This window comes from Saccostrea cucullata, unplaced genomic scaffold, assembly GCF_032062105.1.
Source record: "Saccostrea cucullata isolate Sc308-1 unplaced genomic scaffold, CSIRO_AGI_Scuc_v1 ctg7842, whole genome shotgun sequence".
NCBI classification, from domain to species: Eukaryota; Metazoa; Mollusca; class Bivalvia; order Ostreida; family Ostreidae; genus Saccostrea; species Saccostrea cuccullata.
Genome location: NW_026933510.1, coordinates 801 through 26883, shown reverse-complemented (window position 1 = coordinate 26883; position 26083 = coordinate 801). Strand labels below are relative to the sequence as shown.

The 26083-nt window shown below is 32.9% G+C and overlaps 1 protein-coding gene across 1 annotated transcript; it reads left to right on the top strand.

Annotated features, from left to right (window-relative positions):
• Positions 1 to 450: 450 nt before the first annotated feature.
• Positions 451 to 1785, top strand: LOC134238525 (uncharacterized). The gene is made up of 2 exons (XM_062720648.1): positions 451 to 951; positions 1408 to 1785. Exons 1-2 carry the CDS (start codon positions 451 to 453, stop codon positions 1783 to 1785), a joined length of 879 nt encoding a protein of 292 aa, XP_062576632.1.
• The last annotated feature ends 24298 nt before the right edge of the window (positions 1786 to 26083 follow it).

Here is a 26083-nt window from a genome sequence, read left to right as displayed (position 1 = left end):
TTTCTCTGATAACCACCTTTCCTCGGCCGGAAGTTGAAGGTTTCGCCGGTTTTAGACAATTCGATCAGTTTTTCGTAAACAAACCATCAGAACGAAGAAAAAAAAACTCAGAATGAACGAGGAGCAATGTTTTGCCCTAAAAATAGTAAAAGAAGGGCATAACCTTATTTTAATTGGGCAAGCGCTGGGTTTGGTAAGACATATACAATTCACCAAGTATGTATGCAATTGGATCAAATGAATATAAAATATGCCTTAACCTGTTCGACTGGTATAGCAACATGTGCATATCAGGGAGTAAAAGCTACTACATTGCACAAATGGTGCGGAATTTTGGATGGTAGATATTCAAATGAAGAGTTACTACACCTTATGAACTCAGATGAAAGATATGTAGAAATTAAAGAGAGACTATACAAAACCATTTGTTTAATAATAGATGAAGTGTCCATGGTAAGTGCCAAAAGCCTGAATCAAGTTGAATTCGTTCTTCGCAAAACTACGAATTCAGAAAAGATTTTGGGGGGCATTCAAATAGTGTTATGTGGAGATTTCTACCAGCTACCACCTGTAGCAAATGAGCTGTATGGGGACCAAGGGAAACATTGTTTTAATGCTGTATATTTTGACAAAACTTTTCCTCATAGAGTCGACTTACACACTGTCTACAGACAGACTGAACAGGACCTAATATCTGCTGCAAATGAACTTGCACAGGGAAGTGTGTCTGATGCTACAAAAGCCATAATACTGTCTTTGAACCGGCCTTTACCTGCCCAAATTGATGTCCGGGATATTGTTTATTTATTTTGCAGAAATGTGGATGCAGATATTCATAACTACAAAGTTATTACAGACAAACCTGGGGACTTAGTTACGTTTACATCTGAAGACACTGGTGATAATCATTACTTATCTAAAATGTTAGCACCAAAACATTTGGGTGTTAAGGTTGGTGTTAAAGTTATTTTACTAACCAACTTATCAGATGACCTTGTTAATGGAAAAATGGGGATAATTCAACGCATCGAAGGTGATTTAATTTATGCGACTTTTACTATCAATGGTAAAGACAGTATTTACCCCATCAGAAAATTCACTTCTACTACTTACGACCCTGTCACTATAAGTATACTTAGCAAACGAGTGCAATTTCCTCTAAAACCCTCTTATGGACTGATCATCCATACATCAAAAGGAATGTCATTAAAGTAGGTTGTTGTAGACTGCCAAAATTGTTTCATACCTGGACAAATTGGAGTAGCTGTAGGGAGGGCAACATCAGTTGAGGGACTGAAAATTCTTACTTTCAAATCTTCACATGTCATTCAACATCACCAGAGTGTGTATGCCTACTACAAAACTTGTAATGTTGGAAATTTAATTCCCAATAAATCATGTTGTCAGGGGCATACATATAATAAAGATCAAGACAGAGAAGACTTAGTAGGGGTAGATATTGATGGCGATGATGATGATGATAATGATCCATCTACTGTTAATACTAGAACGGAAGGTGATACTGGACAGATGGAGTCTGATTCAGATTTTTCAGAGGTGGAATATGACATTTTCCATATTGAAAATATTGACAGTGATTATGATAGAGCAAAAGATATTTTACAGAAAGTAGCTCAAAAGTACAAGGATACACCATTAAAAAAGTGTTTGTGCGAAACTGTGAAAAACATATTGAACAGTCCACAAGAGTTTCTGTCATTTTATGACAGTCAGTATAAAGTCTTGGCTTCATTTAACATTGGAAAGGAACTACAAAAGAAATAAAAGATTTCTACGTGTCTTTTAATCAACATGTTTCATCTCAAATTTACACATCAGTTGAAAAATTGGGAAAACTATATACAAAACTGACATTGATCATTTTCCACGCTTAATGACGGATGTAATGGTGGGGATTCCTGTTTCCATCCTCAGAAAACATCAACCAGCAAGAGTTGAAAATCCTTCCGTCATGCATGTTTTAGATGAAAGTACAGAACTTTCTGGACCAGCCAGAGGTAAGGTACATTATGTAGCTGGATATGTTATTGCCAAACTGAAATACAGTAAAAGTAATTTCATTTCTTTTCTGAGCTTGAGGTGGAAGTCAGAAAACTCTGTACTGATAAGACATTACAGACCTACAGAGGAGAAATGTATACACATAGAAAACTCACTTTTAGGAAGATCAGAACTTCACAGAGCATTTACAGAATGGTTCCATTTGACCACCCGGGAGCTGCCATTCCTTATAATGGGACATGTAGTTGTAGAATCTGCAATGTGAATGATCTTTTCCAGCATAGTGTTAAATTATTCATGAAAATGAATATTGCCCAGTTCATAAGAAATTTCCTTCATGCCCTACAAGTGAAGAAGAGTAAAGCACTCAGACAAAAAGTGATAACTAAAACCAAATTTTTAATTTCAGTTTTTTTCTTGATGATTCTTCTGAAGATAAAAATGCTTCACACCACAGAATTAAGAGTGAAATTTTTAACACTAAAAGATTTGAACAAATTTTCACTAAAAAACAAATTATTCAAATAGGTAAAGCATATGGACTTTCTCTAAACCAAAGTCAAAACAAAACTGTGATGCTTCAAATTTTAAATGAAAAATTGCGGGAAAGAAAGTGAAATTATGCCATACCCTAGGATACTCAGGAGTTTTTCACCATCCTTCAAATCAGTCCAGGAAGGCAGTAGTGACATGGTGTTGGAAATGTCAGCCACGTCAACTGGAAGAGTTCCTTCTACATCCATAGGAGGCGGGGCATCTACATCCACAGTTAGGGCAGCAACATCATCAAGAAGAAAGACACCATCTTCATCTGACAGCAGGGCTGTAACTGGTGGAAATCCAAAGTCTTCTTATCCTAAATCTGGAAAAAGAAGAAAAAAAAACATTCTGAGAAATAGAAAACGAGGGAAAGAAAAAAAAGAAACATATGAGGAATCATTGTAGTGTTTGTTGGAATTCAGAAGGACAAGCAGAGGAATGGATAGAATGTGATACATGTGTCAAATGGTACCATAGAAACTGTATAGATATAAGTGATGAATTATGGGAACAGTATACAACAGAAGACCAGCCATTTACATGCCCTGAATGTGATTAGGTAAATATTAATATATATAGAAATGTGATCAATTCGTGTATTGAATCTTTAATGTAAAATTGTATAAATGTAAAGATTTATCCATTAATTATGAGGCACAAATGGTGTTTTAATTTGTTTAAGATAGAAGTTCATGTTATAAATATACCTGTGACTGCAAAGATCAGATTTCCTATGGATCTGCCCCTGCACCCTTGCCTCCTGTACTGGACTTCCTATAGACGGATGGTTGTCCAATGATGATAGAGTTCATTGTCCGACAATAGGCAAGGTACGTTGTATTTGTGTTATTTCCATTATACAAGCCTCTCTGTTGAGAAAACACAATTTCTATTACATCAGAATTTACTCTACTTGGTATGAAAGATGCACCTGATGTCTCTAATTTGTCCATGCATAATTCTCTAAAACCAATGATAAGTGAGGATATATCTGCTCTCATTTGATGTGATATCATGAACATCTTACTGGGTTGAAGTGAATCATCTGCTTTGACTGCTTCCTCCCATTTTACAAACCAATCTAGGACTTTTTGTAAGGTATCAAGTCTCTCATCAGATATGTCAATAATTGGTCGTTTGTCTCGAAAAATATCAATAAGCGCACTTGTATGTTTCAGCTGTTGGATGGTGCTCTGAAGATGGGAAGAATCAGACAAGCTTTGACCATAACACTCCATGAGATGAAGCATCTCCTTTCCTAAAGCGTTTTCGGCCAATTTATTTCTCATTTTGGATTCATTTGTAAGTTCAAAATGTTTGAGTGTTAAACGGTAATAAATTGGGAGAGGATTATTTTTATGCCTCACATATGTGCATTTAGGAAATGACCCCATAGTACATAATTCCCAGAAGCTAAGTCTTCTTTTACTATGTGTGGAAGATGTGCTCTTTGAAATATTATTTCTTATTTTCTTGATTACATTTGAATAATCCATAATGAAAATAATTTTTGGCGACTTATGCGAATATATATTTGTTATTTGTGCCAGCCAATATGGATACACTGTAAATTTAAGTCTTTGAACAGAGACCTCATTGTTGATTTCATATAATCAGTGCTCAATTCTTTAGTAAGCATTGCTACATGTAACTTCTACTAATTCATTACAGATGTACTGTGAATTATGCTTACAAATTACATTCTGACTGTAAAATATTTTGAGACATTTTGTTTTGTTTTGTTGGGTTTTTTTTCGTTGCTGTTGTTAAGGTTTCGTCAAAGGTCAACATGTCGAAAAATTTATTTTTACAATAGCCCCAAAACTATGTGAGATATAAAAATAGAACTTTTACAGTTTATAAATTTTTCATTGAATAACAGATAGAAAGTATCACTTGATAAAAAAAAAAATACTTGGAATAATATTAATTGAGAAAAATTCTTCTTACAATTCATATATTTTAAAAAAAATACACCTAATTAATTCCATGCTCCTAGTGAAAACAATCATTGCAGACACAATATATGTTTATCAATGAAGGGCAAGTTGGACTTGGATAGCCTCTGGAAAGTTGTTTTCCCTGTTTATTTTGTCCAAATGTTAAGACTTGAAAGTGAAAGTACATTGCAAATGGCAGATTTTATAGGGGTCATGTTTTTATACATGTCATGCTTTCAATAACAGCCAAACGTCAGGACGAAGTAATTATATCAAGAATACGTATTGGTCACTCTAAAATTACACATGAATACTTGCTGAATCGGGAGTCTCAGCCGGAGTGTATATCCTGTGACTGTCCGATAACTGTCAATCATATTTTATTAGAATGTTCTGATTTTTCGCCAATTCGAAGTAGACTTTTTGGTAATGCAAAAACGATATATGACCTTTTTACAAATGTAAATGTACATGCAATTTTGGAATATTTACATGAAACTGATTTTTACAATAAAATATAGAAATGATTAGAGCAATTTTATGATATATATTTAGATGATTTTATTTTTAACAGTTTACATATTTTTAAATTTCCAGTCCGTCGGATGGGACTTTAAATGGTGCCCCGTGTCAAGGATAACAACCCCCTTGGCACGCAAAAGATCGTTTCTCTGGAGTTCGATAAAGAGTAGGCTCATTGGGGGCCGCCAGAGAAACCAAAAGCTTTCAAAAACCGGTTAAAACTTGCCCGCCAAAATATGGCTGAAATATTGCCGACTTGGCGTTAAACAATATAAAATCAATCAATCAACAACAGCCTTTAAAAGACCATTCACGCCCAACTTGTCCTTCAATGATAAACATATATTATTTCTACAATGTTGGTTTTCACAAAAAGAACAGAATTAAGCATGTGCATTTTTCTTTAAATATGCACATTTTCTGATACAATTTTTCTCAAAAAATATCTTTTTTAAAATATTTGTTATCAAGTGATACTTTCTATCTATAAATCAATGATAAATTTATAAACTGTAAACGTTTTGACTTTTTACCACACATAGTTTTCGAGCTACTGTAAAAATAATTTTTTAAACATGTTGACCTTTGACGAAACCTTAATGTTTGTTGTTGTTGTTTTTTCTGTAGTTCTTTTATAGTCTTAAAGACTTAGTATAAGAGAAAAGTTGTTTGAGTATAATGTACATATAACATTTAAGAAGTCTTAAGAAGAGTCAACAGTCATTTTCAGCTTAACTGATGTACACACAAAAATGGGGGAGGGGTTTGCCCGACTCAAGCTACTTCCCTTCTGTTGTATCAATTTTTCATTAAAGAAACAGAGGTATGTGCTATTTTTAATATTTAATTTACTAACATTAACGTAAATAATGTCTGGCATTATCCTGTAAACTTGATATAATTTTCTTCAACAAAAAAGATTTATATTAAGTATATCATTGCTTAATTAGCCCCCTTCTTGGTATGTGTATATATCGTTTTTAAAAAATGTAGCACTGAAGTATCTTGACCCCCCCCCCCCCATGTTAATTTCATATAATCAGTGCTCCATCCTTTCGACTAGGTATGTGCTATTTTTAATATTTAATTTACTCACACATACACGTTCAAGAGTTTTGGAGGGCAGTGGAATTACACTCTCTAAAACTATCAACATATCATCATGATCGTCATTACACAAATGAATATATTCTTCCTTATCTGAGCTACTTTGTGATTCTTCCACACTTGTTGATTTTCTGCTCTGTACAGGGGATTGATGGCAATATGTGTGTTCTAATTTTGTTATAAGAAAAAAGCTTCTTCTTTGGAGCCTCATTTTCAATTGATGTGAAATTCTGTTTTATAGGACTTCAGGTTCACTTGAAGAAGTTCTTCTCATGGAGGTTTTGTGAACCTTTTTGCATTCAGAACATCTGCTGTCAGAACCATTGAACTTGAGAACTCTACCACATTTCATGGACCTATACACAATTTTTAATGCAGCAGTCTTCAGTTAGTACTTCCTTTATTACATTCTGCGAATATTTATCTGGAATAGATAATTTATTCAATCCTTTGCACAATTTATGTGATTTCACAACTGTGTTAACGAAATCTTTTGATTCTTTAGTCAGAGAAAAATTGTTGTTTCCAAGTCCAATATCAGCAAGATCAATCCTCTTACCAAATAACAAAATGTCCCTTGTCATTGTAGAAGCTGGGAGATGAATTTCTACAAGAACAGGATTGTGGTTGATGAACATTTTCAACATGTTACCCATTTTTATGACTTCTTTAGGAATAGCTGTATTTATAACAAAAAAATCTGATGGGAATTGGTTTGGAATGTCTGGAAATTGTACATTTACTGTCACAGAGGACTTTCAGTATATACCATGGTAAATGTTTTCTTTTTTTGTCCAATCATCTTTGTTTCTTGTTATTTTTACTTCCACTTCCTTGAATAGTTTTTTAATTTCTTTTCCTAAAATGACATTATTTACTTCTGTATCCATTTTTTTTCAATATTTCAGAAGTCAGGGCATTATCCTGTGAGACCTCCACATTACTTAAAAGCCTTATAAACAGAAAATAAATAATGTTAAACAGGTAGGGAGTTTAATAATTATGTCACTTTTTTAATCATCTTGATATGTTTTCGAATGCTCCTAAAGTTATTGATCAAAGACCTGCTAATATCATTTCTGACATTCTTGTAGGTTTGATTTATGTTTTCATTGCATTCATTTCTTCTGAGAGAGACAGTTAAGTTCTGTGTTTAAAGGGGGATAATCCACATTTCCAATGAATATATTTCATGATTTAAAATGTACACATTGTTTATTTAGATACTTCAGGCTGAAAGATTATTTACTGTTAACATGAAATGTCCCCATATCAAATACATAAATATTATTTTGTAGTTTTGTTTTTATTCAGAGATATTACCTATGTGTTTATTCAGTGATATTACCTATATATTTTTTTAATTTTTGATGAGAAAAAAAAATTATATTTACATGTTGTTGGCATTTAATTTGATTTGACAAATTGAAACAAAAATATTGTTTTATGTTAAGAATGGTGTAATTTTAGTCAGCAGTTCTTTCTTCTCTCAAAATCTTATTTTTTTCTTTTTTTTTTAGCTGGTACATTAAAATCTGAAGTTTTATTCCATATCAACGGCTACAGATACATAACCCCAGAATGTTTCGTTGCGAGTCTCACTGTGCCAGCCAATATGGATACACTGTAAATTTAAGTCTTTGAACAGAGGTCTCATTGTTAATTTCATATAATCAGTGCTCCATCCTTTAGTAAGCATTGCTATATGTAACTTCTACTAATTCATTACAGATGTACTGTGAATTATGGTTACAAAGTACATTCTGACTGTAAGATATTTTGAGACATTTTGTTTTGTTTTGTTGGGTTTTTTTTCTTTGCTGTTGTTAATGTTCGTTGTTGTTTTTTTTTCTGTAGTTCTTTTATAGTCTTAAAGACTTAGTATAAGAGAAAAGTTGTTTGAGTATAATGTACATATAACATTTAGGAAGTCTTAAGAAGAGTCAACAGTCATTTTCAGCTTAACTGATGTACACACAAAAATTGGGGGAGGGGTTTGTTCGACTCAAGCTACTTCCCTTCTGTTGTATCAATTTTTCATTAAAGAAACAGACTTGATATCATTTTGTTCAACAAACAAAGATTTATATTAAGTATATCATTGCTTAATTAGCCCCCTTCTTGGTATGTGTCTTATCGTTTTTTAAAAAATGTAGCACTGAGTATCTTGACCCCCCCCCCCCCCCCCCCCCCCGACGAGGTATGTGCTATTTTTAATATTTAATTAACTCACACATACACGTTCAAGAGTTTTGGAGGGCAGTCTGGAATTACACTCTCTAAAACTTTCAACATATCATCATGATCGTCATTTCACAAATGAATATATTCTTCCTTATCTGAGCTATTTTGTGATTCTTCCACACTTGTTGATTTTTTGCTCTGTACAAGGGATTGATTGCAATATGGGTGTTCTAATTTTGTTATAAGAAAAAAGCTTCTTTTTTGGAGCCTCATTTTCAATTGATGTGAAATTCTGTTTTATAGGACTTCAGGTTCACTTGAAGAAGTTCTTTTCGTGGAGGTTTTGTGAACCTTTTTGCATTCAGAACATCTGCTGTCAGAACCATTGAACTTGAGAACTCTACCACATTTCATGGACCTATACCTAATTTTTAATACAGCAGTCTTCAGTTAGTACTTCCTTTATTACATTCTGCGAATATTTATCTGGAATAGATAATTCATTCAATCCTTTGCACAATTTAAGTGATTTCACAACTGTGTTAACGAAATCTTTTGATTCTTTAGTCAGAGAAAAATTGTTGTTTTCAAGTCCAATATCAGCAAGATCAATCATCTTACCAAATAACAAAATGTCCCTTGTCATTGTAGAAGCCGGGAAATGAATTTCTACAAGAACAGGATTGTGGTTGATGAACATTTTCAACATGTTACCCATTTTTATGACTTCTTTAGGAACAGCTGTCTTTATAACAAAAAAATCTGATGGGAATTGGTTTGGAATGCTTGGAAATTGTACATTTACTGTCACAGAGGACTTTCAGTATATACCATGGTAAATGTTTTCTTTTTTTGTCCAATCATCTTTGTTTCTTGTTATTTTTACTTCCACTTCCTTGAATATTTTTTTAATTTCTTTTCCTAAAATGACATTATTACCTTCTGTATCCATTTTTTTCACAATTTCAGAAGTCAAGGCATTATCCTGTGAGACCTCCACATTACTTAAAAGCCTTATAAACAGAAAATAAATAATGTTAAACAGGTAGGGAGTTTAATAATTATGTCACTTTTTTAATCATCTTGATATGTTTTCGAATGCTCCTAAAGTTATTGATCAAAGACCTGCTAATATCATTTCTGACATTCTTGTAGGTTTGATTTATGTTTTCATTGCATTCATTTCTTTTGAGAGAGACAGTTAAGTTCTGTGTTTAAAGGGGGGTAATCCACATTTCCAATGAATATATTTCATGATTTAAAATGTACACATTGTTTATTTAGATACTTCAGGCTGAAAGATTATTTACTGTTAACATGAAATGTCCCCATATCAAATACATAAATATTATTTTGTAGTTTTGTTTTTATTCAGGGATATTACCTATGTGTTTATTCAGTGATATTACCTATATATTTTTTAATTTTTGATGAGAAAAAAAAATTATATTTATATGTTGTTGGCATTTAATTTGATTTGGCAATTTCAAACAAGAATATTGTTTTATGTTAAGAATGGTGTAATTTCAGTCAGCAGTTCTTTCTTCTCTCAAAATCTTATTTTTTTCTTTTTTTCTTAGCTGGTACATTTAAATCTGAAGGTTTATTCCATATCAACGGCTACAGACACATAACCCCAGAATGTTTCGTTGCGAGTCTCACTGTGCCAGCAAATATTGATACACTGCAAATTTAAGTCTTTGAACAGAGACCTCATTGTTGATTTCATATAATCAGTGCTCCATCCTTTAGTAAGCATTGCTACATGTAACTTCTACTAATTCATTACAGATGTACTGTGAATTATGCTTACAAATTACATTCTGACTGTAAGATATTTTGAGACATTTTGTTTTGTTTTGTTGTGGTTTTTTTCTTTGCTGTTGTTAATGTTTGTTGTTGTTTTTTTCTGTAGTTCTTTTATAGTCTTAAAGACTTAGTATAAGAGAAAAGTTGTTTGAGTATAATGTACATATAACATTTAGGAAGTCTTAAGAAGAGTCAACAGTCATTTTCAGCTTAACTGATGTACACACAAAAATGGGGGAGGGGTTTGCCCGACTCAAGCTACTTCCCTTCTGTTGTATCAATTTTTCATTAAAGAAACAGACTTGATATCATTTTGTTCAACAAAAAAACATTTTATATTAAGTACATCATTGCTTGTTTAGCCCCCTTCTTGGTACAGTGTATATATCTTATTGTTTTTAAAAAAATGTAGCACTGAGTATCTTGACCCCCCCTACTAGGTATGTGCTATTTTTAATATTTATTTAATTTACTCACACATACACGTTCCTGGAATTACACTCTCTAAAACTATCAACATATCATCATGATCGTCATTACACAAATGAATATATTCTTCCTTATCTGAGCTACTTTGTGATTCTTCCACACTTGTTGATTTTCTGCTCTGTACAGGGGATTGATGGCAATATGTGTGTTCTAATTTTGTTTTAAGAAAAAAGCTTCTTCTTTGGAGCCTCATTTTCAATTGATGTGAAATTCTGTTTTATAGCACTTCAGGTTCACTTGAAGAAGTTCTTCTCATGGAGGTTTTGTGAACCTTTTTGCATTCAGAACATCTGCTGTCAGAACCATTGAACTTGAGAACTCTACCACATTTCATGTACCTATACACCATTTTTAATACAGCAGTCTTCATTTAGTACTTCCTTTATTACATTCTGCGAATATTTATCTGGAATAGATAATTCATTCAATCCTTTGCACAATTTAAGTGATTTCACAACTGTGTTAACGAAATCTTTTGATTCTTTAGTCAGAGAAAAATTGTTGTTTTCAAGTCCAATATCAGCAAGATCAATCCTCTTACCAAATAACAAAATGTCCCTTGTCATTGTTGAAGCTGGGAAATGAATTTCTACAAGAACAGGATTGTGGTTGATGAACATTTTCAACATGTTACCCATTTTTATGACTTCTTTAGGAACAGCTGTCTTTATAACAAAAAAATCTGATGGGAATTGGTTTGGAATGCTTGGGAATTGTACATTTACTGTCACAGAGGACTTTCAGTATATACCATGGTAAATGTTTTCTTTTTTTGTCCAATCATCTTTGTTTCTTGTTATTTTTACTTCCACTTCCTTGAATATTTTTTTAATTTCTTTTCCTAAAATGACATTATTACCTTCTGTATCCATTTTTTCATAATTTCAGAAGTCAAGGCATTATCCTGTGAGACCTCCACATTACTTAAAAGCCTTATAAACAGAAAATAAATAATGTTAAACAGGTAGGGAGTTTAATAATTATGTCACTTTTTTAATCATCTTGATATGTTTTCGAATGCTCCTAAAGTTATTGATCAAAGACCTGCTAATATCATTTCTGACATTCTTGTAGGTTTGATTTATGTTTTCATTGCATTCATTTCTTCTGAGAGAGACAGTTAAGTTCTGTGTTTAAAGGGGGATAATCCGCATTTCCAATGAATATATTTCATGATTTAAAATGTACACATTGTTTATTTAGATACTTCAGGCTGAAAGATTATTTACTGTTAACATGAAATGTCCCCATATCAAATACATACATATTATTTTGTAGTTTTGTTTTTATTCAGGGATATTACCTATGTGTTTATTCAGTGATATTACCTATATATTTTTTAATTTTTGATGAGAAAAAAAAATTATATTTATATGTTGTTGGCATTTAATTTGATTTGGCAATTTCAAACAAGAATATTGTTTTATGTTAAGAATGGTGTAATTTTAGTCAGCAGTTCTTTCTTCTCTCAAAATCTTATTTTTTTTCTTTTTTTCTTAGCTGGTACATTTAAATCTGAAGGTTTATTCCATATCAACGGCTACAGACACATAACCCCAGAATGTTTCGTTGCGAGTCTCACTGTGCCAGCCAATATTGATACACTGCAAATTTAAGTCTTTGAACAGAGACCTCATTGTTGATTTCATATAATCAGTGCTCCATCCTTTAGTAAGCATTGCTACATGTAACTTCTACTAATTCATTACAGATGTACTGTGAATTATGCTTACAAATTACATTCTGACTGTAAGATATTATGAGACATTTTGTTTTGTTTTGTTGTGGTTTTTTTCTTTGCTGTTGTTAATGTTTGTTGTTGTTTTTTTCTGTAGTTCTTTTATAGTCTTAAAGACTTAGTATAAGAGAAAAGTTGTTTGAGTATAATGTACATATAACATTTAGGAAGTCTTAAGAAGAGTCAACAGTCATTTTCAGCTTAACTGATGTACACACAAAAATGGGGGAGGGGTTTCTTCGACTCAAGCTACTTCCCTTCTGTTGTATCAATTTTTCATTAAAGAAACAGACTTGATATCATTTTGTTCAACAAAAAAACATTTTACATTAAGTACATCATTGCTTGTTTAGCCCCCTTCTTGGTACAGTGTATATATCTTATTGTTTTTGAAAAAATGTAGCACTGAGTATCTTGACCCCCCCCCCCCTACTAGGTATGTGCTATTTTTAATATTTATTTAATTTACTCACACATACACGTTCCTGGAATTACACTCTCTAAAACTATCAACATATCATCATGATCGTCATTACACAAATGAATATATTCTTCCTTATCTGAGCTACTTTGTGATTCTTCCACACTTGTTGATTTTCTGCTCTGTACAGGGGATTGATGGCAATATGTGTGTTCTAATTTTGTTTTAAGAAAAAAGCTTCTTCTTTGGAGCCTCATTTTCAATTGATGTGAAATTCTGTTTTATAGCACTTCAGGTTCACTTGAAGAAGTTCTTCTCATGGAGGTTTTGTGAACCTTTTTGCATTCAGAACATCTGCTGTCAGAACCATTGAACTTGAGAACTCTACCACATTTCATGTACCTATACACCATTTTTAATACAGCAGTCTTCATTTAGTACTTCCTTTATTACATTCTGCGAATATTTATCTGGAATAGATAATTCATTCAATCCTTTGCACAATTTAAGTGATTTCACAACTGTGTTAACGAAATCTTTTGATTCTTTAGTCAGAGAAAAATTGTTGTTTTCAAGTCCAATATCAGCAAGATCAATCCTCTTACCAAATAACAAAATGTCCCTTGTCATTGTTGAAGCTGGGAAATGAATTTCTACAAGAACAGGATTGTGGTTGATGAACATTTTCAACATGTTACCCATTTTTATGACTTCTTTAGGAACAGCTGTCTTTATAACAAAAAAATCTGATGGGAATTGGTTTGGAATGCTTGGAAATTGTACATTTACTGTCACAGAGGACTTTCAGTATATACCATGGTAAATGTTTTCTTTTTTGTCCAATCATCTTTGTTTCTTGTTATTTTTACTTCCACTTCCTTGAATATTTTTTTAATTTCTTTTCCTAAAATGACATTATTACCTTCTGTATCCATTTTTTCATAATTTCAGAAGTCAAGGCATTATCCTGTGAGACCTCCACATTACTTAAAAGCCTTATAAACAGAAAATAAATAATGTTAAACAGGTAGGGAGTTTAATAATTATGTCACTTTTTTAATCATCTTGATATGTTTTCGAATGCTCCTAAAGTTATTGATCAAAGACCTGCTAATATCATTTCTGACATTCTTGTAGGTTTGATTTATGTTTTCGTTGCATTCATTTCTTCTGAGAGAGACAGTTAAGTTCTGTGTTTAAAGGGGGATAATCCACATTTCCAATGAATATATTTCATGATTTAAAATGTACACATTGTTTATTTAGATACATCAGGCTGAAAGATTATTTACTGTTAACATGAAATGTCCCCATATCAAATACATAAATATTATTTTGTAGTTTTGTTTTTATTCAGAGATATTACCTATGTGTTTATTCAGTGATATTACCTATATATTTTTTTAATTTTTGATGAGAAAAAAAAAATATATTTATATGTTGTTGGCATTTAATTTGATTTGACAAATTCAAACAAGAATATTGTTTTATGTTAAGAATGGTGTAATTTTAGTCAGCAGTTCTTTCTTCTCTCAAAATCTTATTTTTTTCTTTTTTTTCTTAGCTGGTACATTTAAATCTGAAGTTTTATTCCATATCAACGGCTACAGACACATAACCCCAGAATGTTTCGTTGCGAGTCTCACTGCGCCAGCCAATATGGATACACTGCAAATTTAAGTCTTTGAACAGAGACCTCATTGTTGATTTCATATAATCAGTGCTCCATCCTTTAGTATGCATTGCTACATGTAACTTCTACTAATTCATTACAGATGTACTGTGAATTATGCTTACAAATTACATTCTGACTGTCTGTAAGATATTTTGAGACATTTTGTTTTGTTTTGTTGTGGGTTTTTTATTTGCTGTTCTTAATGTTTGTTGTTGTTTTTTTTTCTGTAGTTCTTTTAGTCTTAAAGACTTAGTATAAGAGAAAAGTTGTTTGAGTATAATGTACATATAACATTTAAGAAGTCTTAAGAAGAGTCAACAGTCATTTTCAGCTTAACTGATGTACACACAAAAATTGGGGGAGGGGTTTGTTCGACTCAAGCTACTTCCCTTCTGCTGTATCAATTTTTCATTAAAGAAACAGACTTGATATCATTTTGTTCAACAAAAAAAACATTTATATTAAGTACATCATTGCTTAATTAGCCCCCTTCTTGGTACAGTGTATATGTCTTATTGTTTTTAAAAAAATGTAGCACTGAGTATCTTGACCCCCCCCCCCCCCGACGAGGTATGTGCTATTTTTAATATTTAATTAACTCACACATACACGTTCAAGAGTTTTGGAGGGCAGTCTGGAATTACACTCTCTAAAACTTTCAACATATCATCATGATCGTCATTTCACAAATGAATATATTCTTCCTTATCTGAGCTATTTTGTGATTCTTCCACACTTGTTGATTTTTTGCTCTGTACAAGGGATTGATTGCAATATGGGTGTTCTAATTTTGTTATAAGAAAAAAGCTTCTTTTTTGGAGCCTCATTTTCAGTTGATGTGAAATTCTGTTTTATAGGACTTCAGGTTCACTTGAAGAAGTTCTTTTCATGGAGGTTTTGTGAACCTTTTTGCATTCAGAACATCTGCTGTCAGAACCATTGAACTTGAGAACTCTACCACATTTCATGGACCTATACCTAATTTTTAATACAGCAGTCTTCAGTTAGTACTTCCTTTATTACATTCTGCGAATATTTATCTGGAATAGATAATTCATTCAATCCTTTGCACAATTTAAGTGATTTCACAACTGTGTTAACGAAATCTTTTGATTCTTTAGTCAGAGAAAAATTGTTGTTTTCAAGTCCAATATCAGCAAGATCAATCATCTTACCAAATAACAAAATGTCCCTTGTCATTGTAGAAGCCGGGAAATGAATTTCTACAAGAACAGGATTGTGGTTGATGAACAATTTCAACATGTTACCCATTTTTATGACTTCTTTAGGAATAGCTGTCTTTATAACAAAAAAATCTGATGGGAATTGGTTTGGAATGTCTGGAAATTGTACATTTACTGTCAGAGAGGACTTTCAGTATATACCATGGTACATGTTTTCTTTTTTTGTCCAATCATCTTTGTTTCTTGTTATTGTTACTTCCACTTCCTTGAATAGTTTTTTTAATTTCTTTTCCTAAAATGACATTATTAACTTCTGTATCCATTTTTTTTCACAATTTCAGAAGTCAGGGTATTATATTGTGAGACCTCCACATTACTTAAAAGCCTTATAATCAGAAAATAAATAATGTTAAACAGGTAGGGAGTTTAATAATTATGTCACTTTTTTTTAATCATCTTTATATGTTTTCGAATGCTCCTAAAGTTATTGATCAAAGAAAAGTGCTAATATCATTTCTGACATTCTTTAAGGTTTGATTATGTTTTCATTGCGTTCATTTCTTCTGAGAGAGGCAGTTAAGTTTTGTGTTTAAAGGGGGATAATCCACATTTCCAATGAATATATTTCATGATTTAAAATGTACACATTGTTTATTTAGATACTTCAGGCTGAAAGATTATTTACTGTTAACATGAAATGTCCCCATATCAAATACATAAATATTATCTTGTAGTTTTGTTTTTATTCAGGGATATTATCTATGTGTTTATTCACTGAATTATCTATACATTTTTTTAATTTTTGATGAGAAAAAAAAATTATTTACATGTTGTTGGCATTTAATTTGATTTGACAAATTCAAACAGGAATATTCTTTTATGTTAAGAATGGTGTAATTTTAGTCAGCAGTTCTTTCTTCTCTCAAAATCTTAGTTTTTTTCTTTTTTTTTAGCTGGTACATTTAAATCTGAAGTTTTATTCCATATCAACGGCTACAGAACCCCAGAATGTTTCTTTGCGAGTCTCACTGTGCCAGCCAATATGGATACACTGCAAATTTAAGTCTTTGAACAGAGACCTCATTGTTGATTTCATATAATCAGTGCTCCATCCTTTAGTAAGCATTTCTACATGTAACTTCTACTAATTCTACTGAATACTGGCAGCTTCATGTATATTGTGACTTTGACAACCATTTCCAGTTTATCTACAAGATCATCCGTAGTGGAATCATCGCATCATAATGAATCCTTTATTGACATCAAAGCGAATGACACTCTGTGTGAATTCTTGCAATCTTTTTCAATCTCTGGAAATGTATTTGTGACCGTATGCTTATATGGAAATAGTATGCATGTGGACCTGAGGGTTTTCTTAAATATAAAAGCCACTATAAAAGGATTGTACCTGACTACGACACAATTGAAAAGACTTTTACAGATCATTCCTTTAATTAATGACACAATGAAGAAGTTTCAGTAATTCTGCAGAAAAGAAAAAACAATATTGAATACTCTCTACTTTTTTAATTTTATATAAGAACAAGAACAATATAAAATATTGCCGCTTTTACTGTGGCGGTGGCATTTGGGATCTGTGATAAAAAATAAATGAAGTATATTTGGAAATGAAGAATAAATGAAAATAAAGTAAAACTGATTTATATTTTTTTCTGAGATAATAAAACGGAATTCCAGTTTACTCCGGGGAAATCAAATACGACCTCAGTGAAAAAGAGGAAAAATCTGTCTTTTGTCTGAATAAGTTAATCTTTTTCATTCCATTTAAATTAATCCATTTTTAGACGGAGGCTTTATAAAGCCTCCGCTCTATTGGTATCGCTTAGGGATGTGCGATTTTATCGGTATACCGGTATATCGCGATTTTTTGTTGCGTGATACGTATCGTGATATGGAGACCTAAATACCGGTCTTTAGGAACATATTATAAAGTCCAGAAATTATTCATTTATTTGTTTAATCTTTTCAAATTACAATTACAGAAAGTATAAAAATGTTGTAAAACGTGAAAAGAACGGCAGCTTACCGCCCAAACAGAGTTGATTTTATATACATAAATATTTCAAGAAAATAAAATTTTGTTTTTCAAGCAAATTGTTTAGAAAAATAATGACTTTTCATATAAAATCATTGTAAAATCTGCTTTTAAAAATATCATGATATTATCGTGATATTGTGGGGAAAAATCGTGATATATCGCGATAAGAAATTTTTTGGCGATACCCATCCCTAGTATCGCTCATTTGCGGCGGAAGGGAATTTGCGATCGACATCTAGCGGCAAATCACGTTAACTTTGATTAGCCTGGTCCCCTGGCTCATCCTTTCCAAAGCAGGAGTACACGAAGCAAAACAGGGACAGGGAACCAGGCTAAACTTTGATAAACTGGCCTGCCTGTCTGATATGCGCTGTATACAGACAGGTGATCAGTAATGTTTAGAGTCCGCTGCAGACACGCTCATTGGCTGATAAAAACTCTTGCTAACATAGAATTTAAATTGTCGGGGAAACCAAAACAGATCACCGAGGGCAGTTCTCTGCATCTGCTTCTGATGCAATTAATCTAATTCGGTCACAATATTTTCCACATACAATATATACATGTAATTCTTTTTTTTTTTCTCATGGACCTATAATTATCTCACACCTTTCACATCGCCTGAGGGTTTTTAATTAGTATGGGAAGGTCCTACATTAATACCCTACATAACCTAGATAGAAGAAATCTGCATCATCGTTTAATTGAAACTGACATATTTAAAATGTTCACTCACTGACTCAGCAGAGAGCTGCGGCTTATCTGTTTTTAGCACAGGTTCAGAATTTCTGCTGCATCTATTTTTAGAATTCCTTATCAAATGTTTCAGAAGAGCTTGCAAACTATCTAGATGGAACAAACTGACCCACATGTTTCTATGTTTACATGACCAAATCAGTGGCTTGAATCTTACTATGTGGTGTAAATTTAGTAGGGATTTCTAAATAGTTTGCAAGCTCTTCTGAAACATGTGATAAGGAATATTGAAAAAAGATGCAGCAGAAATTCTGAACCTGTGCTATAAACAGATAAGCCGCAGCTCTCTGCTGAGTCAGTGAGTGAACATTTTAAATATGTCAGTTTCAATTAAACGATGATGCAGATTTCTTCTATCGGTCAATTTTCAATACTCGGTTACTCGGACGTTTTTCCGATCCAGTACCCGGGTATTCGGTAAAAGAACAAGTAAATTGAAGACTGTAAAACATTGTATATTCTTGTAGAAATAAAACCAGATGCACTGATGGGAGGCTTATCCGTAAATGTATTTCTGTTGTAATAATGATGAGCACTTCGTGCCCGACGAAATTTAAAATAACATTTTTTTAAAATTCAATTTCTTTATCCGATAAACACAAGAAATAAAATCATAAGTTGTTCAAAGTGTTTTTGTTAAAAAAAATTAATCTGCTCCGTAATTGTAATGTAACTCTTTGTCGCGTTTGACAACCAGGTATCAGTCGTCAGAGCTACATACAGTATCAACTTGAACTTGATCAACTTCTCCTAAAAGAGCGGATTTCCGATTTTCGTACACTTTTTCGATCCTAGATTTTATGATATTACGGGATGGTATTTTGTAGTTTGGTGCAACGATGGACATCAGTTTTTTTAAAAGTCTTTGCCTTTAACCAGTTGTATTGGCATGTAATCAAACGCAACCATATCAACAATCGCACGTGTAATATCATCCGCTCTTTTCCCGAGAATTTACGGCTTCTCGGAGAATTGACAAAATCATATAATTTATTTAAACATAATGGATCTTAAACGATGTTCAGTGAAAACAAATATTTAAAGCCAAACAAAAAATAAGGGTAGAAGACAGCCGAAGGTGAGAAAAGTCAGGTACCCCAGCAATCTCTACCCAGAGTTATCGTTCCACTTGTGTTGTAGCGAAGCGAACGACAACTCTGGGTAGAGATTGGTAGCCCAGGTGCTTGGTCACGATAATTACTGTATAAACACTGCCACGGGCAATCACGGGCATTCAGAGTCGTAGCAAACCCTAATTACTGTAGGTACAAGTGTAATGAGCATTTACGTTTTAAAACAGATTGTTTAATGCATTAACAAATAAGGTTAGAAACATCCGAGTAACCGAGTACCGAATTAAGTATTCGATATTCGGACGTTCGATCGAGTACCCTTTTAACCGGGTACTCGTTGACATCCCTAAAATTTAGTAATATTATGGCTAATCTGTGCAAAAAAAGGATGCAATAAAACACTATTGTCATGGAATCTGCAATAGTGACTCAAAGTATGCCCAAAAAAATATATGCAAGGAGTTGAATTTATTAGATTTCCCAAACCTTGGAGAGATATTAAAAAGTGTCAATGATGGGTGAATGCTTGAAAACGGTTCATTGGCGGATCCAAGGTGGGGGGTCCGGGGGTTGGAAACCCCTTTATTTTTTGTCAAGTGGAGAGAGAGATGAAGAATGAAACATTTTCCGAGAATAAATTAAAATACATGTATTTGTACGTCTAACTTATGTATTGAATAGATAGATTCTCGCACAATAAGTTACTTCCACTCACTATTCCTTTTTTCATGAAAGAATGGTAGAAAATATTCTACTTATTTATATTTATATATCTTATTTATGATATATTATGTGTCATGCGAGGATTAATTTGATATAAAATTCCCGCAGTCTTTGGCTGTGTTGGCTATATATGTACCGTTTTTTAACATGCAACTCTTTGTTTTAAACCCAACCCGCACCCCACCCCAATTTTTTTTTCAAATTCCAAAAGAAAATTCTTTGTACTCTTTGGAAATGCTGCAAATCCATTCAATTTCAAGGCTTCAGTAGTTTTTTTAATTTTTTTTTTGAATTCGGACTGGGGGTACCATTTCAAAGAAATAAATGAACGTAAACAGACATTATTTACCGAAACCTAAGATCTTCCATGCGTTTGTGTGAATCTTTGCTTGAGAGTGTGTATAGGTGTGTGTGTGTGTGTGTGGGGGGGGGGGGGTTATAGGGACAGTACAACCCTGGAACCCCCTTTCAAAAATGGCTGGATCCGCCTCTGAAACGGGAAAGATTTTCAAAGATATCTACAGTGTAGTAAAGGCGGTGTAATCACTTAAACAATGGGATGGCACATTTTGCGGAGACAACTTTCACCTAGATGCAAATGAAATGTTTTCTAAAGGTATCACCAGTCAAGTAAGAATTTGGAAGTCAGGATTTATGCGCACTGGACAACAAATACCTGTAGAGCTTAGTACATTTCATGATCTGCACCCAAACAGGCGTTTGTTCTGCTTAATATTTTTCATAATGTTGGAAATATTTGCATCCTCTTGATGTTCATACCCACAACAGAATTGTTAATTAAAAGTTGAATGTGCACGTAGATCTATGCATTGATATTGTTATATGCATGGGGGTTGGACTTTAGAATTTTGCATATTAATATATTACACTGACAGGCGGATGGTGGAGTGTTTTTTAGTGAAGTAAAGTAGCATCCAGTTGTAAATTGATAAGAAATGTTTTATTGTTCATGTTATTTTACCATTTTATTGTTTACTTGAATTATTGATGCACATTCGACATTGTTATGTAAACAAATACTGTTTTTGTATTACTAGACAATCTAGCGAGATATTGTTGAACAGACAGTAAGGGACAGTGATACTAAGATGTTATATGTCAGTTTTTCATCATTATCATTTCATCATTATCTACCATATTACGACTGTAATTTACTTACTTATTTCAGCATTATCACATGTGTTGTAAATAGACCCATGACATATTTTGCCTAGGAGTTATTCCCCTTAGCCGCCATCTTGTAGGGCAAAGTAGTGAATTTACCTCTTTGAGCAACCAATTTTTAATATGCATGCAAGAAATATATGTTGGAAAATATTTACAATTTTAAAATCATGAATTAATAGAAGCCTTAACAAAGAAAGAAAAAAAGTGTTATCTTTACCTCATTAACCAGTATAAGAAATTAAACTTGGTTGAATAATGAAGGGATCTGGATATGTTGCCCTACAATATGGCGGCTAAGGGGAATAACTCCTAGACAAATTATGTCTTAGGAAAAGGGTCTACTGGGCGCTTGCCATCTTTCTTACGAATTAAGGAAGTAGTCATGTGACATAAACATTTTTGTTTTACAACTGATAAGATCGAAATAACACTGTCCGTGTCGTCAAATGCTTATAATTGATAGTTAAATGTTATTTTATTGCAGTATTGTCATTTAATTATGTTTTATTTGACAAAATGTTTTGGAACTTGAATGTGTAGCGTAAGACTTATGTGTATTCATTATTGTTCGTTATTACTACGCCGTGGATTGTGTGTGTCCGTTTTACTTCAGATTGTTTGTTGAACTTATTTTATTATGTATATCAAATAGAATTTATAGCTCTTACTTTACATGTAGAAAGGACATTTTCAGCGACATTATTTTCTTTGTTTTACACAATATGTATGTAAAGTAGTTCTGAGAGGCTCCAGAAAGGACAATTATTCATTGGTTTGTTGTGATCACGTGACCATTATAGAAGGTTATATATACGAGCAGCGAACGCCAGATCACAACGATCAGATCATATTACGTCATCAACATCACTGACTGTAAATTACTAGCGACTTAGGTATGAGAAAATAATGTAAACTAATACAAATTAAGTAGCGTATAATTTCTCCACCGCACGGACACCGCGATCCACTGTATTTTATTAGGCCAGAGATTTTAAGCTAGGACTTAGACTCATATAGATGTACTGACTGTTTTGTTATATTTCATTGAAGTCTTTATTAAATAAAATATTTGAAACGAGAAATGGAACTTGGTTATGATTTACAAGTAAATTATCAAGGGTGTTTAAAAACATGCGACGGGCTGAGGATGCCCCCACCCTTTTTATATGTGGACGGATGTCATGAGTAGTCCTGATAAAATTTAGTTAACTGAATTTACACGGGATGGAAACACTGTAAGCTGATTGGCATTTGACAGGGTGCTGAGGAAGCTTACAATATATATCTGAATGCTTGTATCTCATCTCCTTTTAGTCCTGAAGAGTTCACATGTTTCACATTTCAGGAAGCTCTTACCATGAATCACTAAAGAATTGAAATTAATATAGTTTATTGCAATTAGTGTGGTTTGTCCTTTTGATAAAAAATAGGAATTCAGTAATTTACATAATTAAACATTAGACCACGATAACATAAATTAAGAAGATGTGTTTGTGAAACACTGTTGCCCCCGTGTGGTAATATAGCGAAGATTAAACTTTTCTTAAATGCAAATTTAATATATTGGTACCAAAAGTAGGTTATTCTTACTGGAAATTCAAATGTGAAATATGAAAGTAAGCTAAGGCTAAAGTTACTCCATAAGTACGGAAATCTCCAAGGTAAAGGTCAAAAAAATGTTTTGTTGGTATGCAATGAAAGGTCTTTTCACAAAGAATACATATGTGAAGTATGAAGTCCTTACCCTTCAAAAGTTATGAGAAAGGATAATTTTTTTTAAAGTAGGCCAAACTCCAAGGTCAAATGTCTTGCTATAAAATGAAAGGTCTTGTCATAAGGATTAATTATATAAAGTATGAAAGCACTAACCCTTAACCTTCAAAAGTTATGATCAAGCTTTGCTTTATAAAAGTAGGTCAAATTCCAAGGTCAAAGTTCTTAGTATCCAATGCAGAGTCTTCTTACAAGGATTACATACCCCGCGCCGGTATGTGAAGTATGAAAGCACTATATATCCCTTACCATTCAAAAGTTATGGCCAAGATTAAAGTTTTTTCATAAGTATGGAATCTCGAAGGTCAAGGTCAAAAGGTCAAGGTTGTTAGTATCCAATGAAAGGTCTTTCCACAAAGAAAATATATATGAAGTATAAATGTCCTGGTATCTACTGTTCAAAAGATATGGCCAACTACCCTTAGACAAATGTTGGGGTCAGAATATGAATTAAAAAATCCCAAAGAGACAAACAATCATATTTATTCCATGCCTCCGTCTATCAGTACTTTCAGTACTTTGATTTTTCTATTCAGTGTACTTGTTTTTCTATGGAGAGTGAGTAAAGGAATGGTACGAATTTAAAGAAAAATATTAAATGTGAAGAAAATAATCATTGTATAGACTTACAAAGGAATGACGTCCTCCTCCTGTTTCCCTTCCTCACTGAATTCCCTGAAATGAAGAAATTAAATATTAGTTACAAGAAAAAGAAAACGTCACTTACTATGATAATTATTTTCACCTGTACATTTTACAGTACATTCTTGTATGATATACATATATTTATTAAGGGTTAATTGTTTTGAAATAAAAAAGAAAAGAAAGAAAACTTACAGGGGAATGATGTCCAATTCCGACTCCGAGCTGCAATATGAAAAGAGAAATTAGCGTAAGTACAGATCATGCTTGTGAAGGAAACGGTATTTTAAACACTTAATTTCTAGTTCTTAATTTCCTTTGTTTAAACTCATACTGATGTTTGGTAATTGTGAAAGTCACTACTCACTCGGAACCGATGTAAATAGGCTCCGACTCGTTACTGAAATTTTCATATTTGATTTTGAAAAAAGACATCAATAAACCAAGCCTGTCGTAAATTTAGCAGGGCTCGACACTCTAGACCACTTATGATTTTTTCAATAAATTGTTATTATGGAGGCATAGAGTGTTTCGGCGGTTTTTAAAGAGAAATATGATTTTTTGCTCTTAAGGCCCGCCATCATCAGGAGCCCGACCTTGAGTATAAGTCTTAAGCTATTGTAAGCGTGACTTAATTATCATTTCGCCTATGTTTTTGTGTTTACTGTAGGCGATTATTGGTTCATCGATAAATAACTCTTTGCAAATTGTGTCTGTTTGCAAAATGTTCCAGTGTTTAAGAAGGCGTTTTTTTAAACCCTTGACATATGGATTGTATTTGGTAATCATAACATTTGGTTGACGCTGTTTTTCTTTCATGATTTTTTCGAGCAAGTATTTTTTTCTGTTTGTTTTGCCCATTTCAGTGATAATTGGATCGATTTCCTTATCAGAGTAGCCTCTCTTGATTAAGTGTGTCTTAAAGTTTGCTAAAACTGTTGTCAGGATAGATGAATCACTTGTATTTCTTGCATGTCTGATGCATTCACCTTTTACAAGTCCTTTAAATACTGAAGGACTGTGGGCGCTTTCTCTGTGTAAATACTGAAAATTATTTGTTGGTTTTACATATGATTGTATATCGAGGACATTACTTTTTTGGAATCTCAGGCCTTTGTACACTGTGGTGTCAAGAAAGTTAACACTTTCATCTGAGATTTCAAAGGTGAATTTTAAGTGATCGTGACAGGTATTGCCGATATCGAAGAATTCTAGGATTTCCTCTTTTGTGCCGTTGAAGGCTATAAAGCCATCATCTCTGTATCTACCATGATAGAGGACTTGGTTGGCGAATTTGACTTTTGACATAATATGATTTGTGATTTGATACATTCTTGTATCTGAGATTTCAGGGGATGGTATCGCACCCATACTACAGCCTATAATTTGTTTGTAGTATTTTCCATTGAATTCAAAGTAATTGTTTTCTAAGACACACTTTTAACAAGTGTTAACTTTCTTGACACCACAGTGTACAAAGGCCTGAGATTCCAAAAGAGTAATGTCCTCGATATACAATCATATGTAAAACCAACAAATAATTTTCAGTATTTACACAGAGAAAGCGCCCACAGTCCTTCAGTATTTAAAGGACTTGTAAAAGGTGAATGCATCAGACATGCAAGAAATACAAGTGATTCATCTATCCTGACAACAGTTTTAGCAAACTTTAAGACACACTTAATCAAGAGAGGCTACTCTGATAAGGAAATCGATCCCATTATCACTGAAATGGGCAAAACAAACAGAAAAAAATACTTGCTCGAAAAAATCATGAAAGAAAAACAGCGTCAACCAAATGTTATGATTACCAAATACAATCCATATGTCAAGGGTTTAAAAAAACGCCTTCTTAAACACTGGAACATTTTGCAAACAGACACAATTTGCAAAGAGTTATTTATCGATGAACCAATAATCGCCTACAGTAAACACAAAAACATAGGCGAAATGATAATTAAGTCACACTTACAATAGCTTAAGACTTATACTCAGAACACTGTGCCGGATAATTATGCCACTTCAAAAGTGGCATTTTGGCGCCCGCCAAATTCTTATTTCACATAAAAATCATGTATACCAAGTGGTAGACCATCACTCACAGAGTTCATAACTACCTTTGTTACAGGTAAATCACACCTGTCAGGTGAGATAATCACCTTTGAACAAAAAATGGGAAAAATAAAGTTCCTATAGGAAAAATAAAATTCCTAAGGGATATTATCAAAATCCTGCAGG

Coding starts and splice junctions, on each gene's coding strand:
- LOC134238525 (XM_062720648.1), top strand. CDS start 451: ATGGTAAGTGCCAAAAGCCTGAATCAAGTTGAATTCGTTCTTCGCAAA. Junction 952..1,407: donor CAAAACATTTGGGTGTTAAG/GTTGGTGTTAAA, acceptor TCATGTTGTCAG/GGGCATACATATAATAAAGA.